The sequence below is a fragment of the Rhopilema esculentum genome, unplaced genomic scaffold (assembly GCF_057945365.1).
Source record: "Rhopilema esculentum isolate cy_ngs unplaced genomic scaffold, ASM5794536v1 HiC_scaffold_37, whole genome shotgun sequence".
Classification (NCBI taxonomy): Eukaryota; Metazoa; Cnidaria; class Scyphozoa; order Rhizostomeae; family Rhizostomatidae; genus Rhopilema; species Rhopilema esculentum.
The window spans coordinates 953,706-977,616 of NW_028300848.1; the positions used below are offsets into that span (position 1 = coordinate 953,706).

General features: G+C 35.1%; 3 protein-coding genes across 3 annotated transcripts; 1 reads left to right on the top strand and 2 right to left on the bottom strand.

The window, feature by feature from the left end:
* Window positions 1–79: 79 nt before the first annotated feature.
* LOC148957123 (uncharacterized) lies at window positions 80–12,655 on the bottom strand. Its single transcript, XM_089115911.1, has 10 exons — window positions 12,426–12,655; window positions 11,137–11,204; window positions 9,865–9,903; window positions 9,353–9,418; window positions 6,159–6,218; window positions 5,350–5,433; window positions 4,801–4,863; window positions 2,785–2,827; window positions 2,396–2,490; window positions 80–1,816 (listed from the first exon to the last, which is right to left on the bottom strand). Exons 1-10 carry the CDS (start codon window positions 12,511–12,513, stop codon window positions 1,766–1,768), a joined length of 657 nt encoding a protein of 218 aa, XP_088972037.1. The 5' UTR covers window positions 12,514–12,655; the 3' UTR covers window positions 80–1,765.
* A 170-nt stretch (window positions 12,656–12,825) lies between these two features.
* On the bottom strand, window positions 12,826–20,588 carry LOC148957124 (uncharacterized). Its single transcript, XM_089115909.1, has 6 exons — window positions 20,465–20,588; window positions 18,961–19,070; window positions 18,129–18,180; window positions 17,462–17,591; window positions 16,422–16,779; window positions 12,826–15,787 (listed from the first exon to the last, which is right to left on the bottom strand). Exons 1-6 carry the CDS (start codon window positions 20,476–20,478, stop codon window positions 15,549–15,551), a joined length of 903 nt encoding a protein of 300 aa, XP_088972035.1. The 5' UTR covers window positions 20,479–20,588; the 3' UTR covers window positions 12,826–15,548.
* A 5-nt stretch (window positions 20,589–20,593) lies between these two features.
* On the top strand, window positions 20,594–23,625 carry LOC135684723 (WD repeat-containing protein 53 homolog). The gene is made up of 2 exons (XM_065200359.2): window positions 20,594–21,383; window positions 23,234–23,625. The coding sequence occupies exons 1-2, from the start codon at window positions 20,666–20,668 to the stop codon at window positions 23,572–23,574; spliced, it is 1,059 nt and encodes a 352-aa protein (XP_065056431.2). The 5' UTR covers window positions 20,594–20,665; the 3' UTR covers window positions 23,575–23,625.
* The last annotated feature ends 286 nt before the right edge of the window (window positions 23,626–23,911 follow it).

The window sequence follows — 23,911 nt, forward strand, 5'->3', positions numbered from 1 at the left end:
AAAGGATTAAATGCGAAACAGTTACAAAGAATACCAACATATTATGTAGAAGAGGCTGGTAATCAAATACCCACCATCGCATTTTTCATTTCAATTCATTTTAGCTTAACCTCTTTATATCAATATCTCAAAAAAGACAAAGAAAAAATAAAAGCTCTGCTCATTTCTCTTAAAGAAAGTCTAAAATTAAAACGATTGGGTTGTTCGGCTGTTGTTTCCAATGTTTATTGACGCTTTGAAAGTTAGTAAGCTTTTTGTCTTTGGCTCAAAAGTTTGTGCTCTGCTGTCGCTTTGTTTGTGAAAAATGGTTGAAAAATAAACAATGTCTATATGAAAAAATTAACTGTTAATTTTTTTGTAAAGAAGAGACTAAATTTGGCTAATAGTTTTTATGCAACCTGAAGCTTAGATCTTACAGCCAATTGAATAAACCGAGCACTTCCTACATAAGAGCCCCAAATGTCTTATTGCAACATTTAGCTGTGTAAGCTTTTTGGTAAGCCACAGTTTCACTAAAGCAGCTTCGTAAATGAAGGGGGTTAACAGAACACGTAAACTGAAGCGAATCTCAAGGTATAATCGTCTGAATCTTTGCAGTGCAAACTTTGCGTTACACGACAAGCCTCTCTCTTTGGTCCATTTCTGTTGAACTCAAACTTGTAACACTTCATAAGCAAAAGTATATTTTAAACAAAATGTTGGAACGAATATTCTACTAAATCTCTAGTATAGGCACTTTCAGGGAGGGTAAGAAATTATTTATAAAGGTTCAGAAAAGCAAAACAACATTGTTTCTTTCACACAGATGACCTATTTTGATCGTCAACAAGCTGAACTTCCTTCTCATGAAAATTCGGATTTGCACTAAACGCGGATCCTTATAGCTTTACAACTTCATTGTTGCTTGCTCATTTTCGATAATAAAGGAAAAGTGAAGCAACTTGTTGCTGAGAAGGATACTGTATTACCGCCTAAATGGCAATAGGTATAGGCAACGACACTATCCCATGGTAGCTAAGGATTCTCTGAGAAGTTCCTAAACTGTAAGCACTACATGCAAACAGGATGAACTTCAAACAAAAGAGCGGGTTTCCCTAAGAAATATTTTTCATACATCGATAAACATTTAAACAATATAAAATCCGGGAATTTGTAACAGAAATCTTCTTCCGGGTAAGACACGTGCTTAAACAAACAAAGCTTTTTAAAACACTAGTCAAAATGGTTTGAGTAAGTAGAAATTAAAACCTTTACATAGTGAACGAGTGTTAATAATTTACATTTGTTGCGTCGCTTTACCATAAAGATACACCATCCTACGACGAGGTCATTTAGAAAGTGAGGCAATACACTACAAGATACCTTGCGTTCAGCAAAGATAACTTTTCAAGATTTGAATATTAGTAAATTGATCTCGACTGTTTCAAATATAGTAGTAGCTTAATGGGTCAGGGCAAGGAGATATTTATGCTGGATGTGAATTCGTATCTTAGACTTACAAGAAATTCTTAAAACACGGAAATTTAATACATTGCATTATGGGGTGTAGAAAGCATGCAAAATAAATAAAATTACGCTGAATTGTATTTATCAAAGTGATTTTTTGCTTTAACAGGCTCTAATATGCACACAAAACCTCCTTTAACGCACCTCATTCCTTAAATGTATCTTATGAGAAAACAACAACTAAAAGTTTGGCAAGAGAAAACATTGCTCTGGTCTTGTTAAAATCAAGTAAACAAGTCAGGGATCAATGAACACTACATCATGAATCTTTTGGTTTCTTTTTGTGCGGAGTTATGGTCTTGCCATCACCCTAGATAAAGAAATATGATCATTATAGATGATAGTGATCGGTTGTTTAGGACTAATGATAATAATCGGCGACAAATGGTTCAGATGAATAGCGATTGTTTAAGAAACTTTATGATTACGATCATGATTAATCATTGACGGATCATTCGGGCATTCGGTCTATGGACACTATCTTGATCACAAAGAACAAGGATAACTAATGAACTAATGACTGAGAGTAAGTAATACGAAGAAATCAGTGCGACAACTTTCGCGATATAATAAGTTGATGACAGGCAATGATCAACAACTAGCAACATTCATCGAGCAAGGTTACTTCTTTTTTCCATATAATACTCCTCTCATTTTAATCTTCCTCTAGCTCAAGTATTTTTCTCGCACTTTTCTTCCTCTGTTATTACTTTCTCTTCTTTCACTAATATTATTTTTTTTCTTTTGCAGATAAAAGAAATTGGAGAAAATGTCATCCAATGATCCATAGTCCACGTACAAGAGGTCTACGTAAAGTGAGTGGACTTAATTTACTTAGATGATAAAAAAAAGATCATCGTAAAATCTGTCAAAAGTAAGGAATTGAAACCTCGGTGTTGAGATCGCTTGATCCAGCATCATCCGCAGCTGATAAGGTCTCGATTAATGTCACTGCGTCATCGCAAACACGCGTTAGATGTTCCTCTAGAAAATTGTTAAATATCGGGGTAAATATTTTCATAGAAGCGAATGGGTAAGGACAGCTTCGGACCATTTTGCAAAAAAGAAAAACAACCAGTCATGTTGATTCATTTATCATTGATAAGTTGATCCATTTTGGTGTTTATTCCAAAGCCTAAAATTTTTTAAACAGCTTTCAAATATCTGACATTTTCAAGCAACTTTCAGCGTCGAAACGTGACCTTAGTTGCTTGCAAAATGCTGATTCAGCCTATTTCAAAGAAGTATCAACATTCCTGATAGAATAAAATTTCTCACCATCAAAGGAATACTCCTTCATATTCTGAAGAGCTGTGTCCGCCTGGAATGAAACATGCAAATAAGTTTGACAAAAATGTTAACATCTTTAAAGGATTAGGAGCAGTTTCGCATAAGCAGAGAGCTGATTTTTACACAATTCCGGTGAGGATATCTGTAAACTGTTTCCACCGGGAAATTATCATAGTGAAATCCATTTAAAACGGCCAAAAATGAGCACTTACATCGGGGAAAGAGATTTGGGGCCTCTACATCTCCTACCTCCAGCTCTAAGCTCTTGTCTACACATATAATAGTTATGCAACAGTAATAAATGTAAGATGCTACAGTAATACAGAGGAATAGACCCCCGTGCAGTGCGCCAGAGTTTACAAAATATCAGTTGAATTTTTAAGGCCGAGGCGTCAAAAAATTCCAAACAACTAAACAAGAATACGATTTATGATTCTTTTAATTGTTTTAAATATCTGTTTGTCTCTTCATGCCTATATATATAGCTAACTAAAGAATATGAAATAATGTATTATGATACAAGATATTTATTTATTGCTGATGCAAAATAATAATACAAGAACATGAAATTATTGATTAAATATCAAACAGCTAAACACAAATGAAAAAAGGAAGTTTAAAAGAGAACCATCGGAAACAATAAATAGAAAAAAACTACACAAATTGCTTCACGAGTAGCCCTATTCGTAGAGTTTAATGGTGAGACTAGCCTAGTCTTCAATAGTTAAATACCTAGATTTTGTTTAGATTATAATTTGCAAGTATTCAAGGCAGCGAAAATATGAAAAAAATGATCCATGAAAATTTGAACTTCTCATTCCTTCAGAAAGCTGCTTAGACAAAGTAGTTTAATATGAATCCAGATGCAAGGTAGATATTCTTGCTAGCGGCAGACTAGGCTAATTCTTGCAGTAACAGATTTGCAATAGCGTCTCGTGGTATTTTTAACAATTAACGACGTAGTTAAATGCAGGCAATCATCCTTTGATATTGACTAAACGTTTAAAATAAAGCCTATCACACGCCACCAGTAGAGAAAACCGATACAGTGGTATGCAATCTGGCGACAATGATTGGAGATGAATTGATTATGGTGGGAAAATACATTTTGAGTGAATTAGTAGTCGTCTAGTCGTCAAAAATTACAGCCTTCAAATTGCACTTGCGGCGTGTGGTAGGTTTCCAGTCCAGGCAGCAGACGCTTGTCATTATACTGAAATCTTTATCCCTAAATTGATTATTGTGGTTGAAGAAACTCTAGAACAAAACCTCGAGAGACTGAAGAAGATGAAAATTTATATCAGCATTCTTGCAATCCAGTAGTGTTTTGCTAATGAATTTGTTGTCGCTGCTGCGCATACACCTTAGATATTACAAGGGAGGCTATCTATGAGACTATAAAAATAGTAAAAAGAGCTGTTATTCTCTTGAAATACAAGGAGCATTCTCTCTGTTAGATAACACTACAAATAGTTTGGCAGGCTTAGTTCTTGCTGAATTTGATATAACAGCCGTATAAAGCTTAACAGGTACCATTGCTGCCCATGGTCTTGGAACGCTAACGTCAGTTTACAAGGTCGAATTCATTCGTTACCCCTCTCTCCCTTTGACCACTCCCGGGAAGGTTTGAGAACATGTTTATTTTAATGATATATATAAACTATAAGCATTGTTTTGTTTGGGGAGAGAAGCGTCAGTGGCTGTTTTGGCGGGAAAAAATGAAACTGGATGTTATTCATAGCTTGCAAGCAGAATCGCTGGCTGCCAAGGCAGATGAATTATCCATTCGCTTACGATACAAGCTTTATTGACAACTTTAAGATTTTGATCTTGCTTTCACAATTGGAGGCCTTTATCTTGCTATCACTACACTGCGATACAATTATCTTCTGACCTTGATATGTAGTCTGACATTCTGCAAAACACACCTGCAACCACTAATAAATAATTGGATACCTTCGCTCATGTCTTTCGGCATTTTTGCCTCAAAACATAAAAACTCACCATCTCTTGTAGTCTCTCCAACATCAATAGCTCTTTTTTATGCTCAATACTCGCTATACAACTCTGGAAAAAAACGGTAAAGATGAGACAATAATTCTTAATACAGAAAAGCAAAGGGCTATATCGATTTGCCAAATTTATTCAAGTAATCAGAACAGACTATGATAATTTATGATGATATTATAATGCAAGATGATTGATTGATGACTCGTAATCATTGATGGTGACTTATTATGACTGGTGATAATGATGGCCGATGTTAATGATGTTAATGTTGAGGATTATGACTGATGGCATTTCTGTCAATATTTCCATAAACAAATCATTCATAACTACAATACGCAAGATGTTTCAAGTGGAGGTTCAGTATTCAACCTGACAATGGGAGCTCCACTAAATATCACTATGGTTCTTTCTGACCTTATATTGTAATTCATTGTGCAGAATAATAAAGGATTTTTCCCTTCTAATGCTAGGATAAAGATCAGAGGGTGACAGATGCTTTTTGCTGTTTTTAACGATTCCCCAATCTAGAAAAACCCAACTCACCGCTTGGATTTTATCCATAGTCTCAGAAATCTGTCGATCAAGTTCTTCCTCGTCTTCTTTTGTATAACGACAGCTTTCTTGAATCTGGGAAATCACAGGCGGCAAAATCATATTTCAATTACGAATCCTTAATTACTGAAATGGATATTCACTCTTAAGTCACAGTAATTTTTAGTTTCTCGCACAGACATCTGCGTTATAGTGACTCTCTTTAAAGTCGCATTGCCCGTTAAAGTCACTCAAAATATGCAAAAGTATTAGATTAAGTTCCGCTAGTTGCCACACTGCATTTGCACTAGCAACTTTCTAAGAAACAATTGGTGTGACTACGAACACAGTCAGTTGCTCATTCAGTTCCTTGATAGGTTATTGTTGTGTTGTGCCTTTTAGATTCATATCCAATAAGAGGACCAACATTTTGAGCATCATACTCCAAACACAATCACGAATAATCTTACAAAACAATTCTACAATCTACAGGGGGCTAGGATTTTAGCATAGTCTGGTTATTAGCGTCCATATCGCAACAAAACAATACAGCAATTATGAAACCTAGTGTCACGAGAGACATCATTTTGCAAAGTATGCGACAGAAATCTTGCATCAAATGGGGATGTGATGTTGGAGGATATGTAGATTCAGGTTAGCAGGGACGATATCAGTAGTGTAACGAAGATGTTATTGGTATACTTGCCTACTCATAGGATACTTTTAACAATATGCACGTCTGCCCGAGCAAGATTATCAACGAAAAAGCTATCGTCCGTTAAAAAAACAACTTCTTTTGTTGACTATGTAAAACATCAAACCTTGTCACAGGGTGGGACAACATTTTCGGGTATACGTAGAATGTTATTTCTTGAGAACATCTGCAATGAAAAGATATATTGATGACAAGGTAGATTGCAAAACGATAATAGATCCGCATCGGTAGAAATTGCTTTTCTCGCGTTATTTTGGCCGTATAGACGTTACAAGGACATTCCTAAACCGAGGGGCAAATCACTCCATGAAAATCTCGTACACTTCCGGTGAGAATTCAATTGTTTCATCCGAAAATTCCTGGAAATCCTTTGTTTTCGTGGAAATCATGTACTCGAAAGAGTGAATGGACAACCCCCATTATCAGAGTATTATCAGAGTAAAAAGAGACTCTTTCCCTAAAACAGTAGGTTTTGTGCTTTGTGCGATCGAGAGGGAAATAAACATTTCGATGTGGCGTTTTGATGTTTTTGTACTGCAAAGAGTATAAGAAGAATACCAATTTTTTAATTTATAAGAAACTTTGATCAACACAAAGCACAAAAAAATTCTTAATTTGGAATCCAAATTTTGACATTTTAGTACAAAAAGTTTCTTAGTTGTTTCTTATTTCATGGACCTAAAATTGCTTTATTGTTTTAAAGGTAAGAATTTTTGGAAGAATATAAACACAGATCGCCACGGAAAAGCCCATGCAGATCAAAATCAAAAATCTTTTCCAAAGAAAAAACCAAAAAAAGAAACTTTATAAAATTTTAAAGGCATTTGACATGCATAAGTACAGCGAATTCAAAAATAACTTTGGCCAAATTGATCAGAGCACGCGCACAAGAAGGGAATTGGAAACTGCTCACGTGAAACCACTGCGCGCTGCTCTAGGGTTTTACCGATTTGCAGAAAGACGCAAACTGCTCACGTATTTTTCTTTGTGCGAAATTTGATTGGTCAACCACTCGTGGTCGAGTGGCTGTAAGCCACTTTTACCTGTGTCAAATGCCTTCAAGGCAAAAACTTAGTGAAATCGATCTATAGTAAAATCATCTTTACACCATCAATATCATTAGGAGTTATAAATTCCTCGCAGCCGTCTCTAAATAGAACTCGGTACTCGTCATTGACTCTTTTTTCAAATTTTACAGTTTTTAATTTTTCTTGAGCCTAGAAGTAAAGTTTCTTAAATTGTTAGCCATCCTAGTAATAGTTTCTTCTAAACAAGTTTCCATACTTGCAAAACATGTCTTGCACCATTCCCTTGATAACAAACTCCAGCGATAACCATCTCAAAACATAAATGTGCGTTTGGCGATGGTACTGTTTATCCAAGTCTTGTGAAAATTGATTGGAAATTCAGTGGAGATTGAATACACGAAAATGTTAAACAAGGTTATGCAACTAAATTACAATTTTTTATTCTAACCACCTTAGTGATGCAAACTAATTTTGAAACTCAAGCGTGAGCAAGATTTAATTTCATTCACAAAAAAACCATTTGAAAGGTTGTGAGAATTCAGGAATGCGCACAAAGATGTCGGATGGTGAGTTTCGCGTGCAAGAGATCTCAAGCACGTTCATATCTTTTCTACAAAAACAGTTACAAGTAGAGCTGTTTCTGGCTATTCTAATCTCAAGGTGGAAGAAACTGAAATTCCGGTTAAAAGTAACTGAAGTTTTTGCCATCATGCTGGAAAAAAGTTTATCTCGAGCTCAGTTGTGATTTTTCAAACTGTTTTTATGGAAACCTTCATCCTTCCTCGAGCATTTTAGACACAGCATAAATTGACAGAAGAATCGACTAAAGCTTCATGTACACTTCTCAAGGATGCAGCGCTACCACCTTTAGCGCTCTCTGTTAATAATTAATCATTCTGTCGAAACTGAATTCCCTCAAATTTTCAATTGTTAACTCCGCAAGGCTGTGAGAATTTGATCTCAGAAGTCATTTAAAAGATTCTTATCTCTGAATTTTTTCAGCATAACGAGATAACTTGGTAATCGTTCAATAATTATCTCAGAACTAAACACCGATTCCTTCTATTTTTTTTATTATACTCCAATGCTCTAAGAACAATAACAGCTAGCTTGAAAATATTGTACATATTGGCAAGGTAGCATGGCCGTTTATAAGGGTTTTGATATTTGGTGCCCTGACCCACAAATCAGCCCTTGAATATCCAAATAACCTCGCCTTGCCTATTAACAATACATTTATCGACCCAAGTTCTGGGAGGGTCCACTAATGCACATACGAATGTGCTCTGATCTGATTTCAGGATGTATTTTGGAACAGTTTTGGACAAGATGAAAGTTCCCTCAAAAATGCTAACAAATGTTTCTAGCAACCAACGAATCAATGAGCTCCTTGATTTCTTACCATGGACATTTACGAACAGGGTTCTAACATGAAATTAGTGTTGCTCGCGTTGCAACAGTGGTTTTTAGTCTATATTCAAACCCAACTAGGAAGTTCGGTTTACGCGAAGGACAAGGTTTCTCTAAGATGTGCTGGTGACTCCTTTTTATCTTTCACGAGTCCCCAGCGTCTGAACAGAGAAGACGATTTACTAGAGATTAGAAAACTTTACTGCTTCAATCAGACATTTTGTGAAAAGGATTATGAATGTTTATATACACAGGGCTTGTAAATACTACTCACTGAATGCGCTCTCTTTTAAACCTATGCAACCCGAGGACTCTACTAGCTTTGAAGACATTTTTGAGTCGATGGAACATGACAGCCCATCCTTCCTCCCTAAAGATTTCATCAGTTGCATTTAAGCTTAATGCACACTGTAAATTTCTAAGCCTAGCACACTTTGCAGAATTTTATTGGCAACGCTGACGATTTATATCGATAAGTCTATATATTTGCAACAACAAAAAATACGAAAGGTTTTCTGCAAAGACGAACATCCCAGGTATCACCCATAGAAAATGTGTAAGTGACCCATGCCCAAGGAAAATATTCTTAGGGACTTGACAGCAAAGGTCCCCTTACTTTGTATTCTGAAAAGCTCGCATTTATGTACGTCATTGTACACAATCGAAGGCCTAGGGGTATGTGATAACGAAGCATAGATTGCATACTTGATCCTGTTAAACCGGAGATTTGGGACTTAATTTGCACATGAATAATTCAGATTTTGCCCTAATAATGGGATTTTAGATTGCTTACATTTTGACTGCTTCAAAGCCGACAACTTTCTCGCAACACTGCCGTTGTTAAACTATTAACATTTCGTACCTCAAGTCGGTCCATGTTCAAATCTAGCTTGGAACTAAAAGCATCTCGAATTCTCCCAAAACCATCCTAAAACATAACAAAATTTGAAACTTTAAACAAAAGCATTTAGCTACTGGTTGTGTCGGACTAAATGAAACGAAACTAAACGAAATTAATCTAACCTAAACTAAACTAAACTAAATTAAACTTAACTAAACTAAACTAAACTAAACTAAACTAAACTGAACTAAACTAACCTAAAGTAAAGTAAAGTAAAGTAAACTGAACCAAATTAAACTGAACTGAACTAAACTAAACAAACAGCGATAAAAATTGAAGCAGCTGCATTAAACCACATGACTACAGTGCATGATCAACAGCAGTCTTCTGAACTGACAGCAAAATAAATTTATTTTGATTAATTCTCACACTAGAAATTTGTGACCTTTGATTATTATCTGTGTTCTGACAGCATCACAGAGTCCTGGTTTCCTCTTTAGAAAACAAGCAAAAAGCAAACTTGAGCAACACACCTGCTGTGTTTGTTGATTAATGTGCTTTGACATCTCCTCCTAAGCAAAATAAATAAATTGAAATGTTAGGAAAAGCACTTCAAAATGTAAAAAAATTTGACCTCACAGCTTTGAGCACAACGATCAAGTCTTCTGTCATTACCCTGTGTTTAGGTCTAGAGACAGTTTAGGTTTATCAAGAAAAAGAAGAATTGTCAACTTGATAGATATTTTGAGATAAAAATGAAGTGATAGCCAAAAACATATCTACATTAATTCAGGTATATAAATGATATGAGACCTTGCATGAAAATATCTTTCATTTTAATGATGCAATTAGGGAATCAGTGACTATTCAAAATTTTGGCAATGCAGTCCCAAATATTGTGACGCATTTCTATTTGATCAATTTCATATATCGGTGCTAAAAACTTTAATGGTTATGCCAGAAGAATATGTGAAACATCTTACTTGTTGATAATACATTTGAAAGCATCAGTGTAGGCTAAGGACATTTAACAGCGGAACAATCTGAAATTGATTCCACTTAATATACTAAATATTTTGCAGGTTTACAATAGCACCTGGAGATAATTTCACTTGTGAACATCTTTCAAACAACAGAGATAAACAGCAACTTATTTGTGAATTTACCAAGCATATCTAAGTGATTTGAGCAGTTGCTTTTACAAGGTGTTTCACATATAGGAATACAGTTTCACGGAATCAATATCACAAATTTTCTTGTCTTTATAAATTGCTTGGAAGACATCCATGTAGTTGAGAATTTGAGATTTAAATATTTTAGATTTCGATCAAAATTACACCTTACTGATTCTGGGTTTCACCTCATTGAAATGTTTAGTACTTTGATAAACCAAGTGATCTATACACAGTGCTAATTCTACATATATGGGTTTGAAACATTGCTTAATATTCTGCTTCTAACTTAAATTGCTAGCAATCCAGCAAATTCTTTGGGAGGCCTCCAATATAGATAACAAAAAGAGAATAATTGAAACAAAAACATGTATTGAATGTTTTTCATACTAATCAAGACAAAAATTCAAACAAAGGATTTATGCAATTATTACAGAATATTTAAAGTCAATAGAGCATATTTTATATAATACATATATGGATGAGACAAAACATAATAAATATCACAATATATCAATTAGAGCAAGCAATTGGCCAAAAACACGAATAATTTGTAACCACATTTTATTTCATCCTCAACTTACATGTTCAACTATTTACAAAACTATAAATTATCAGAACTTTTCAACATACATCGTTGCTTATTTGACTGTTAATCTCAACCAATGCATCTCCAGCCACCTTTGAAATTTTGTTGTAAACTGAAATAAAGGATCAGACTTTTTCAATCTTTGAAAATCAAAATAAGATTGAGATGCAATTTACCCTCATACAGACACACATAAATATATAATGCATACAAAAGTTCCCAGTCCCAAGTTGCAAAAAGGATTGATAAAATTAGGTTTTCCAAACAAAGTAGAAAAGGTATATATTTAATAAACATAAAATCAAATGGATGGAAGAAAACGTGGCTGCCATCTTTTCAATTGCTATTGACAGATATATTTTTCAGACTAGTTTATTCCTGATATGTAATCAGAAAAGTTATCCCATAGTATGAGAGTTCTGAACAACCTAATACCTGCTATTCCAAGTTCAGCACACATGCAATTTTAAAACTTGGGCAAGCAGCATGGCATTGACTTTATGTGTGAATCTGCCATACTCTGCAGACTGGCCCGAAGGTCTGCAAACACAGGCATAACCAAGGCTGAACAGAAATACCAAGTTTTACAGAAATAAACAAAATGTGATGACTTTTTGTGGTAGACAATATTTTTAACTTTAATATATTCAATATTTGATTAAGTGATTTTCATTCGAGATTAATATATGAAAACTGAAAATATTTTCATGTCTAATAGAGCCTGCTGAGCAAATATAGAACTCTCTATGCAGCCATACTTGAGTGTTTCTGTCTTCACATAATGTCTGAGACAAAGCAATATGGCTTTGGTTCGTTTGTTGTGCAATTAAAGTTTCAATTCAACAGGATCACAGTTTAGAAAAGCAATATCCAAGGATGAAATTATATATAGGTATGCCATCGCTATAAACGTTTGGAAAAATTAGGAATACCTTGGGAACTGAAATAGGTAGGTTATCAATATGACAATTGCGATTATATGACAAGCCTTTATTAACTGTGTCATGTAAATGTCATTATGGAATATACTGCAAAAAAATCTTCCAGAAGGTGTTTAAAACGATGAGTTATGAATTTCAGAAATTAACGTGAAAATGGCAAAGGCTTCAAAAACGATAATATAATAATAATAAAACGAATACAAAAATTCATTTTTACAGATTCGAGTTCATTTCAGCGCAGAATTTTCTTCAACATTTAAAATTGTTAAAAATTAAAAGAGGCGATAAGTTTCCATTTTACCAGAAAGGGTACCGTAGCTGTAATGTTTTTTGGTAAAAATATCAAAACAATTTAGGCCTTTAAGGACACCAGATGTAAGGAAAAAGCATACCGAAATCCATCAAGCCTCTCTGCGTAAAGCCAAACAGCTGGCACAAATAGATATCACCCTTGATGCATGATCTAATATTTCCCTCCATTGCTTTTGCAGCAGAATTTCCACTCTCTCATAAATCCCAAATAAAGTAAAGAAACTGTCCTAAAGCGCCACAAAACAAGTATAGGAGGCTCAGTATTTGCAGAGCTCCCACCATAATTCAAATTCTTTCAGCATCAGTGAACTTTGACAAAAGGAAAGTCAGAGTTAACGACCAATCGCATGAAGCTCAGAATTCATATTAGCGGTCTTGATTGATGGACGAGAGGTAGCTGCGGCTCTTTTCAAAATGGTAGCTCGTTTCTATTATATCATGATACACGAAAATGATGAACCTTCATCTATATGATACAGGCGCTCTAACACAAAAAATAACATTGTAAACAAGTCGTGATAAAATCAAATCAGGGACCGCGGGAACGGGGTAGGGGGGCTGAGGGGCTTTAGCTCCCCAAAAATTTCCAAAATGAACTTCGCCTTAAACTTCGTTTATTGCAAAACTAGCCCCCCCCGTTGCCCCCCAAACATGTTACCCCTTCGAACTGTAATAAACTTCGCGGTCCTTGAATCAACTGGCTGCTTTAAGGAAGGAGGATCTAGTGGATCTAGTTGAGAAGAAGGAAACTTTTTTTGAAGATTGTTAGCAATGAGCCAGATACATGATGCCTGTAAAAGCGAGTCGTACATCTTTAAACTAAAGATATATTGAATGAAAATGATACTTTTAAAAATGCTATAATTTTGAGCTATCAACTTCTTTAGGAGCATCCTAAATAAGTCGACAGCAAACATTTCAAATGAGAGTACAACATTGATAGTTTCCGGCAAATCGTTGTTAAACAAAGACCGGATATTGATAAGGCAAAAATAGGGGTTTTAGCCCCCTAACCTTCAATTTTTTTACAAAAGTTCGATTGTAATTGGCTTATTTTTCCGATATAACAGTTGCTTTTTTAAACACGTCTCTCACTACCATAGGCCACCATTGCATTATTTTATGAGCAAACCATTGTAAAATGAATTTGATATATATTTTTGAATATTCAGTTATCAGTGCGTTTTATGAAATTCCAGGCAGCTTGAAGGACTGGTCTGCCTTATTATGCAGCACGAGGGAGATGTCTCAAGTAAATTTATATTAAATATTTGTGAAAGAGTATTCAGATGCTTACATACTGTGTGTTTGAAATTTATCTCTTACTTCTCCTTGGTGGGAGAATATGTTAAAAAGGGTGGATTGATCAATTTTACCCTGGTTAGCAGAGCCTCTTGAATCTGGGGATAAAGTAATGTAGACGGCTGTGGTGGCAAAGAATACTTTGTGACTGGTTTCGAACTATTTTTCTGACTTCTGAGACTAAAAAATGGATACTCTGGCACCCAGGGTAGATCAATTTATGTTCAGAACCAACTGTATTCTACGTACACAAGAAGGGAAGGGGTTATTAGGAAATAAAATCATCAAAGCTATCTCAAGCTTCAATTCTGGAGAAATACTAAGATAGTTTGAAGAATGAAAAATAAACAAGTTCGTGGAAAGATAAACTGTTCTTGCAGAAAGATAATTTCTTCTTAAAAAGAGAGGGGGTCGGGGTACTATGTACAGTGTAGAGTTGAACATTTTATATTGCATTATCTGTTTTAAAAGAAAATATAAATATTGAAAAGATACTTAAAGATAAAACTGATTCAATTAATATGGCCATTGTTATTCGTAGAGCTTTTACAATTACATACGAATTTCATATTAAGGGGGGGGGGAGGGCATTGTATTCCTTCTCATTTAGAACACTGTTATAAAGGAAATATACTACAGCTTGACAAATATTGGAGGGCTCTAAATCTTCTATGAGAACTAACTCATATCAAACAAGGTTGGTACAATGATTGATGAAAAGATGTAGAAAGCAGGTGCAGCGGTAATCTTTAAACGTAATTGTGAGGACTAAAAGCAGCTTTTAAGGAATGAAGCGAACATTTGGTTGCTAATGGAACATACGACATCTGTGCATCAAATGCTATAGCAGAACATTTCGAAAGAATGCCGGCCTTTTTAAAAAGTGGGTTGTCACTTTATCCCATGAAATATTTAGCATAGTTAACTTTCTGCTCATGGCTAAAAGCCTTTCATGCGTAACTGGTTTTTGAAACTATTACGTAACTTAAATTAACGTTCTTACAGATTATTTAATAATTTTTGAGAAATGTCTGTATCAATATTGCTTACGATGTTATTTGTCGTGGACTCGAAATTGCGGTCAAATGCAGCCTCCTCTTGCACCCCAAGATAGCAAAATCTAGTTTAAGCTATTCATTTCATTTCTATATCAAAACTTCGGATGTGTAATTACATTAGAGTCTATTCGTTCCATCGTTCCTTTACTTTCTTTTAATTTCATTCATAAGTGACATTAGTTAAAATATATGTACACTTCAGTATCAGCGACACGACGAAAACTTTCTTGAAGATCTATTCCATAAGGTAGATATTGTAAAATAAACACCACAATCATAATACACATATTTAAAGGTACCAGAAAAGAAACTTCCTTTTGACGGCAAGAGTATTATTCAGGTTTCTGTAATGGTCAAGTTTGTTACCTTAATACATCATATATAAACATTAAACCGATATAAAATACACCATTACAAAAACATTCAAGTGGCGCATTCCAGAAATTTGTCGTCCCATCATCCTTCCTTACGTCCTTATATCGAAATTATACATACATATAAAGCTAGCGTACCTCAGTGTGTAAATTGTCTTATGCTGTATTCTAAGTAGCATAGCAAAAGTGGTCCTTGATATTTCGGAAATTTTGAAAAGGAAATCCTATTCTGTCAAAAGCACTCATTATATCTGAGGTAGTTAGTTACAAAACCAACCAAAGTAGCACATAAAAATGACATGCAATTCTCGAGCTGTATCGGATTTTAAAACGAAATAGCTTCGTGATAATCAATGAGGTGATCGTTTCCACAACACGAAACCTGTGACGTAGGTGCTGATTTCAGCGGTCGCCCTTTCTGAACCAGTACCTGATTGACTCCTCTGAGTAAAAGTCTAAATTGGACGTGCTACCTTCGGTATGGTGGGCTTCTACTGCGGCTTCGTTTACCACGATGATCACGAGGCCTCTCATGAGTTTGGCGTTCGTTTCTGTTTCTAGATCTGGAATATTCACTCTGCTTTCTATCGTCCCTGTGTACTTGCCACCTCTCTTCTCTAGAATAGTGCTTTTTGGAATCTTCCTTTTCGCGGCTGTGTGCTCGTCCATACTTGTCCTTAATTTTCTCTTCGCTTTCTCGATGCTTATCTACAAAACGATACATAATTCTAAATTCACAGCCTTGTCTAACAATGTCTAATATTAAGAGCCTGCAATGAATTTAAAGTGTACTGACTTAGCTCGAGATGCTTCAGTTTAAAGAGGATGTGTTCAAATCAAAAGCATTGTAAAAGGCTAAAATTGCTGAGAAACTTTATATCTTCGAGCGTTGTAGTCCAACGACTGCAAATGTAATAAGTGCAAGCAACAAACTTTCTATACCAAACCAAAATGGGAAAGAAATTGGTTGTCTGAACAACCTTTTCAGAACCGCTAAAGCTAAAAAACTCAAAAAATTATTCCTTAAAGTAACTATGGACTATAGAATGCACAAAATACAGTCAAATTACACAGTAAAATGTAAACTCGCAATTTCAATACACTAAGCAAACAATTTTCCACTCTGCTTTCGCCATTACTGCATCACAACTTCAAAACTGTTACTCTTTCTGACGCATTCATACTTGACAAATAAAAAAGTCGACTTTGAGACATGAAGATCATAAAGCATTCTCTGGCCTTCTAATTGGGACTCTCTGGGTTATTTTCAGTGAAAGATTAAGATGGCAAAATCCTTTAGCAAATTAACAACAGCAGCTGGCAAAAATTTATCTCTTACTACCTTTTCCGGCGATAGCTGTACGAACAGCATCCTCTCTGCGATGCTTTCTAGACACCTCTTCAGGAGAACTTTCTCCCCCTGAAGACTCCATGCTTTCTCCTTTTTCGAGACCTTCTTCTCCGTTTCTCTTTTCGCTTTTATTGTCTTTTTTCTTCTTTTTCTTCTTTTTCACCTTTTTTGCCTTCTTCTTCTTACCTTTCTTATCAAGATCAGATTCGTCCTCCTCTGATTCTGGTGGTGTCTGCGGAGCACAGCCTTTCTCTTCCTTCTCTTTGAATTTCCCTTTTTCATCTTTTTCGTCTCCTTTAGGTCGCCTGTACTCCTCAACATGATCCACTCTGATCGTCCTTCCACCAAGCTGATAAAAAAGATTCTGCATTCCTTTAATTCAACACCTTACAATTTACATGCATTTTCCATTTTACCATTCATGTCTGCCATTTGCGGGGGCACAAAAACATTTATTTTTAGTTTAAGACTGCGCTTTTGCTTGGGGAAAGGGGGGTTGTTAAATGAAAGGATCAACGGTACCCCCATCCAGAAAATTTCCTAGAAAAAGCCAAGGACGCAAAATCAACGAAAACAGCAAATTAAAACACTAAGCAATGAATTGTCAAAAAACGCCATAATTTTCAAACAGGATACTTTGTGTCAGAAAAGCATCTAAACTTGTTTTTGTGTAACAAGGAGTCTTTATAAAGTAACCACTGGATATTCTAAAAACACCTTAAAGAGATTCAAATTTCCACCAAAACGTAAAAGTTAACAAAACCTGCTAACATCTGCAAGCAGGGCCATTGATCATGACAGAACCATTTCAGGTAGATGCTACTGGCTAGCTAATAACTTTGGCTAAGACATGAAAGCAATCAAAGGTTGCTAAGTGTACAGGTATCAATCTGCAGCACTACAAATCAATCCTTCACTGTACTTCAAAGACAGTGTTACAAATGGCATTGCCCTATCGCTCATTTTCAAGTAAACAGCCTGTTCAAAGAAGCGCTTAAGGAAAAATAAACTTTAGTTAAAACCTTACACACCTTTATGCCATTAAAATTGTCAACTGCCAGGATGGTGCTCTTTTGATCTTCATATGCAAGGAACCCATAACCTTTGGATTTCCCAGACTTTTTGTCCCTTACTAAGTTTATGTTCACAATTTCTCCATATCTGCAAAAATTGTTTAAAATTTTGTTGTTTAATGCATTCTTTCAAACCATTCCATTAAATGACACCTTTATAGAAGATGATCAATTTATAATATCTAGGTGCATGGGAAATCTAGTAAATCTAGTTATTCCCTCCATTTGTCAAGGATGAACTGCCTTCTTGGTTTGAAGAAGGAGGGTATTCAGAGTATACCAGAAAAGGGAGGAATCATTTCTAAATTGATCTCCCTAGAAAATTATGAGAAATATTATTCATTTCAAGAATTATTTCCAGGGTTCATTAGGAAAATGAGCACCAACGTTATAACTCAAGTGTTATTTGCTTGAATGGCTATTTGGGATAAGAAAATTACTTCTGCGTCGAGAAATGTGCTATACACTTCCATTGACTGATATTGAGTCGATCCTTCTGGAAACTTACTTTGACTGGAAGAATTAAAATAACTTATTACGAATGGTGAAAGATAAGTATTGCAAGTAACAATTTATAATTTGAATAAAATTATATTTAAAAAAAATAGAATCTATTAAAACCTACTGTGAAAACACACATAGTATATCACCCTCAGATAACTCATAGGGCAAACCACCTAAAAGAAAACAGAAACTTGAGCCGTACATCATATAAGTGCTTCATACTGTTTATAGAAAAACTTTTTTATAGTTCAATCCATTAAACAAAGCCATATATTTTTAAAGGTTAGTAAAAAAGATGTCTTTTTTGTTATAGTCTCTTATTAATTTCAAACATTTTATGTCACTGATAACCAATGGTTGCAGACCATTCATAACAATCTGGTACTAAAATAAAATAGTATTATTTTAGTAAATCTTATAAGCGGTGGCAAAACATATGCAAATTTTATTAATTAAAACCTTCACAAAAAAATCTGATATGCACAAAGACTTCAATGACATCTAAATAATTTGGAACTGGATACTATAGGTAATAAGCAAGGCATAATTGTTTGACTTTGATAAAATCTTGGCATGAAGTTGGGTGCCTGATAGTTTAGATATATAAAAAAGGAATATCATTAAAAATTTACAATGTAATTTTTCCACACAGCTTATTTTTTGGTGCAAAATAAGTTTTTGGTACAGCAGGGCATTCAGAAGCAAAATGCTCTTAGTTGAGGATAGGTTTTGATAGACGAAGATCACTTGAAGCAAAAAACATATTGCCTAGCATCAAAAACTGTATCATGGAATAAAATGTTCTTGGATGAAATTTGATAATGCAGCATATGCACTTAAAAAAGAATATTTTTCATATCACTTTACTTTCTCAGGACACAATTAGATAAATTACTGTGTATGAGAAGTAAATTCAACCACTTAAAAAAGAACAAAAACAAAAACCAAAATACCAATGAAAATGTATGCACTGTCTTTATATTGACTATGCCAGGACTTTCTATGATCAAAGATTCCATATTTCAGTTCTTGCTCATTCAGCTTGGCAATGTTTCTAACATTCCTACAAGTAAGAGTTAAAATAATCATTAAAGGAATGATTATCACATAGTTTCACGAAAGCTTAATAGCACAGCTTACCTAGTACCTACCCATTTATGGGGAATTATTCGAAGTGGTACCCTAATCAGGGTTGCCTTTGACTGGAGGAATACCAGGCTAGAAACCTTACCCTGAGATTGCCACATATTATCCCTAACCTTCTTAGTGTGGCCTGCAGCTATAAGCATACAAAAATTTACTCACATCACAGGGCCACCAAATAGCATATTGCTTTAACCATCATGGCACTTTGTCCTCTTATTTTATGAACAAAATGTATTCTCTTTTTATTCCTGCTAGGGGTTTATTGATTAAGAGAAGTAGGATTACAGTAGAATCCCGTTATAACGTACTCTGTTATTACGTACTTTCGGATATAACGTACTGGTGTGCTTGGTTCTGGCAAAAGGTGTGCTTGGTTTTAGTCAATTTTTACTTACCCTCGTTACAACGTACCTCGGATATAACATACTTAATACACTGGTCCCTTAAAGTACGTTATAACCAGATTATACTGTATCAGAGAGGTGGGTTTGATTTTGCTACATACTTTTAGTAACTAGGCTTAAATTTTCAACATGACATGAAATAGTGTACTTTTCGAGGTTAAAAGCTTTCAATTTCAAATTTAGTATAGGCATAACAACTGAACACAAAAAAACCCAAGCAACTGAACATTGTCAAAATTGACATTACCATCTTACTCTTCTCTCATCAAACCTATTGGCAGGATTATTATAGAGGCAAAGAGGATCAACTTTTCAAAGTATAGAGAAAAGGTGAGATTTTTAGAGAGGCAGGAATATTGGAGAGAGTGGGAATACAAGAGAGAATATGGTAAAAAATCAAACACATTATCACATATTGGTAGCACAAATTTCCTGGAAGTTTTAGAGTCTGCAACTGGCTGTCCCTAGCAAACCAGGATATGCTCGAGCAACTCTTCTCACAGCTTAAAGGCCTTCACTGGCAGTCCCAGCTGATTGTGTGCGGTTGCTTCAACCTGTGGCCAAAATCCTAGCACACAAACATCAAAGTTCCCGGTCTTGAGGGGAAATTACACACCACTAGACAGGCAGGCAAAAAAATTAGGGTGAAATTGGGCTAAAACGCATTTGTATGTGGCTGGCTTTCTACCAAAGGTGTTTGCCTAAGGGTTTCACGTGCAGCAAATATTTGGTTACACCTTTAAATTGTGTCTTTGTAGAATTTTTAATGAAGGACAATAAGAAATGTTTAAAAAATAAAGTTCTATCAAGTTTGAATGGAATAGAGTTGTAGCAAGACTTCAATCGGTTTTCAAACTGATTTCACATAATGATTTCCTACAGCAAATGTAACATGACATTTACTTACGTTAACGGATTCATCTTATCATCTTACAGCAACGGTCAACAACAAGAGTATGAAATTGACTCCATTGCTCTCTTGCCTCATTACCAACACAAACGTTTGATTGCTAACACCCTGTGGTCCTAAACATCCAATTCAATATCAATAGTGCAAATTATTTTTGGACATGCCAAATAAATGATTCTACAAGTCTGATAAACAGCAATGGAAAATGCCAATAAAACAGTTGAAAAAAGCCTGAAAGATTCGCCACGTATTTATGAAAGAAGAAGAATCCCAGTGATAGATGCTAGTGAGGAACTAAGCAATCTCTGTGTTGCGAGGAACAGCGACAACATACTTGTAGGATCCGAAAAAGGGTGCTACCTATTATCACTGGAAAGGGAATCTGTAGTTTCTTCGTACAAAGATGATAGTGGTGCTGAGTTGAAAGAGGTCCCAACTGCAATTTTTAATGCCGAAAATGATAATTTGATTTCCCTCGCATCAGATAATATCGTGCTATGTTATGATATTCGCCAAAGCAGTTCAAGTAGGCCTGTACTTTCATTTAAGGAAAACTCAGACGAAATAAACCAGCTATCATCTTCTGGGACACAATTAGCAGCTTGTGATGATAGTGGGGAGGTTAAAATATATGACATTGCTGCAAAGAAATTGTTCAGAACTTTGAGAAATAAACACAAAAATATATGCTCTACAGTTTGTTTTAGAAGTTCTAATACAAAGGAACTGCTTTCAGGAAGCCTTGACTGTCAGCTCATTTTATGGGATTACTCCAAAATAAAAGTTCTGTTTTCAAGTAGCACTCAAGAAGTTTTTCAAGTTACAGATGGTGACAATTCTAACTATATGGTTAATCCTCCCTTGATAAATGTTGTTGATTGCACTGGTGATGGACAAATTGCTGCATGTGGATTAGGTATGAATACTGAGGGTCGTTACAAGTTCCTTTTGGTTTTATTGATATTTGTTTTGAGTAGACTAGCAAGATAAGGTGAGATGGAGTTTCTATGTGCATGCAGGCTCTGCCCCTAAAATTTATGTGCTATCTTAAGAATAACAAAGGAAAGCAGCAGGCCTCACTGTAAAGATTTAAGAAGGTGTGTGGCTGATTGCCTTTTTCAAGAAAATATTTTTTATTGAGGCGGGTGATTTGTAACTTCCGGTTTAAATCACACAGAAAAGCAGTAATATCAGTTCTTTTCTGTTGGATTTTTAAGTTTTATGGTACCAAAGAATTAATACGAGTAACTCTTGACTTTCAAGTGTTATAGGCACCCAAGAAACATCTAAAATTACTTCCTGCAATGGTAACAGTGGTAATGCCGATTCAAGTGGTTCTTTCATCACACACTCATGGTACAAGCAGTTTTTGATTGTTTACCATGCATATCATGAAATGTGCTTCCCTGCATGATGAATACTGTACTTTACAAATGATTCCCCGAGCAAAAAGACAATTTTTTGATAAAAAGGAATGCTAAATGCAAATGGATGAGATGCATGATCAAGATATTTTTGAGAAGCAGGTGCATGACAAAATGTACACCTTGTCTTGCCTGGGTGTGTGCCAAGGCAGGGGCATGCAATAACATCCTTCAAATTGAGAGGCCGGAAGCAGATATGATAGGAAGCATAAAATAGACAATAGCGCTTGTTTGATTCTTCCATTTTGCTTGGCTATTTTGCCTAGCTGGGATATAGTCTGTTGTGCTGTCTTAAAAGCAACAAAAGATAGCTGGTATGATAGGTAGCCTGAAATAGCCAATCAGAAGCCTAAGATAGGCTTTAGATTTTGTTCTCTTGACAGATATCTCCCCTTTAGATGCTTGGTTGAAAGGTCATGTTAGGCCAGAGGCACACTTGTCCCATCTCTGTTGGGGTACACTGGTCCTCCAGGCCAATGCACTTGCTTTAGACTGAGCCTGCTTTCTTTTCTTTTGCACTTTGCTCGGATATCTCACCTAGACAGGATATCCCCAGTACCTACAGAAGTCCATTTACTTTTCATTTTGCATTTTGATGAGGCACTAGTCCCACCTCAGCAAGCCCATTTATCCCACTTAACAAAGGGCAATTTTGAAGGAAAGATAAACGTTAGAGTTTGCTAGAATATTTTCTGCCAGTTGTCCTTTCATCAATGGTAAAAAATGATAAATGTTTTCTTTTTAGTTTGCATCCAGTTTTCATCTTCATTTATTTCAACAGGAAAATATTTCATGAGCAATCAAAAATATAAACACAATCTTTAAAATTTATTCTAAGAAGCTAATATTAAAAACTGCTGGAATAGATGTTGTAGGATTAGTATGGCTATGTTGCAGCTCTTACATGACAATTAAACAAAATAAAACAAAACAGTTTTGCACAAGAATAAATCAAAGCCATTTGAGAGACCAAAGACTTTGCAAGTCCAAATTAATTTGGCTTTTGACCTGTAAATCAGCACACAGAATTTCTCATTCAGCAAGTAGACATTTTGAATTTTAGAACAGAATGTTTTTAGTTTTTGTTGTGAAGTTGTGAAGGTTTTACATTAAAATATCATTGACTGTTTATTCATATTTTTGGGATTGATGTCAGAAAATTTGTTGTTGTTATATCCTAGCTCCTAACTGTAGTTTTTATCACACTGTACCCTGTTTCTTCCCCTGTTCAGGTCTTTTTGACATAATTAATTGTGAACATGTCAGTTTTTGATAAAGTTTCTTCCTAAAAACTCGTTGGCTCACCTAGTATCCAATTAATCTAAATAATTTGTTTATTTAGGTAATGGCAGCATTGTACTATATGAAGTAACAAAAGGAAGAAAGCTGAAGCCATTCAATATTTTAAGGCATCACTCTTCTCTTGGGACATCATGCTTAGAAATATTTGAATTTGGAGGATCAAGGTATTTACTATCTGGTGGAAATGATTGCAAAGTTAGTATAGATGAAGTCTCGTTGAATAAAGATATAGAAAATGGTGTGGAAAGTGAGTTGTTTTGCAGCAATATACAATTACCATCAAAAATAAACCATCTAACTGCTTTTTCACAGAATGAGAAAATGTTTAGCTTAGTATGTGATCAGTCAAGTGAAGTTATATTGCTTGAAATTTCTACGTAGATGATGGTCAATTTTGTCTGGTGTTATTTTTAAGAGTATTGCAATAAAGTATCTAAAGTTGCACATTTTTTGCACATGCTCTCTAATACCAAATTGTTTGATCAGATCAAATAATTGCCCTACCGCCTAATGTTTCTCTGTAATGAAAATTGCTTAAAATTGTGACTTGGATCTGCATGCCTAAGATGTATCAGGTAAGTTGCAGTTTAAAGTAAAGTTTGATGTAATAACCTGATGTGTTTACCTGTTGACATGTTTAGTTGAAGGGCTAATAACCTAAGCTTTAAATTAAATCTCACTTTTTGAGTTTGAAAACAATAGAGTTTTTACAAAACAA

Excerpts from the sequence above, each read along its gene's own strand:
- LOC148957123 (XM_089115911.1), bottom strand. The coding sequence starts at position 12,513 with ATGGAGGGAAATATTAGATCATGCATCAAGGGTGATATCTATTTGTGC. Across the intron at positions 9,419-9,864 it reads TTAATCAACAAACACAGCAG|GATGGTTTTGGGAGAATTCG; the intron begins GTGTGTTGCTCA and ends GTTATGTTTTAG. Across the intron at positions 2,491-2,784 it reads GAAGGAGTATTCCTTTGATG|AGGAACATCTAACGCGTGTT; the intron begins GTGAGAAATTTT and ends ACAATTTTCTAG.
- LOC148957124 (XM_089115909.1), bottom strand. Across the intron at positions 18,181-18,960 it reads CAGTGCATACATTTTCATTG|GTGGTTTGCCCTATGAGTTA; the intron begins GTATTTTGGTTT and ends GTTTTCTTTTAG. Across the intron at positions 17,592-18,128 it reads ATACTATGTGTGTTTTCACA|ATATGGAGAAATTGTGAACA; the intron begins GTAGGTTTTAAT and ends CAATTTTTGCAG.
- LOC135684723 (XM_065200359.2), top strand. The coding sequence starts at position 20,666 with ATGGAAAATGCCAATAAAACAGTTGAAAAAAGCCTGAAAGATTCGCCA. Across the intron at positions 21,384-23,233 it reads AATTGCTGCATGTGGATTAG|GTAATGGCAGCATTGTACTA; the intron begins GTATGAATACTG and ends TTGTTTATTTAG.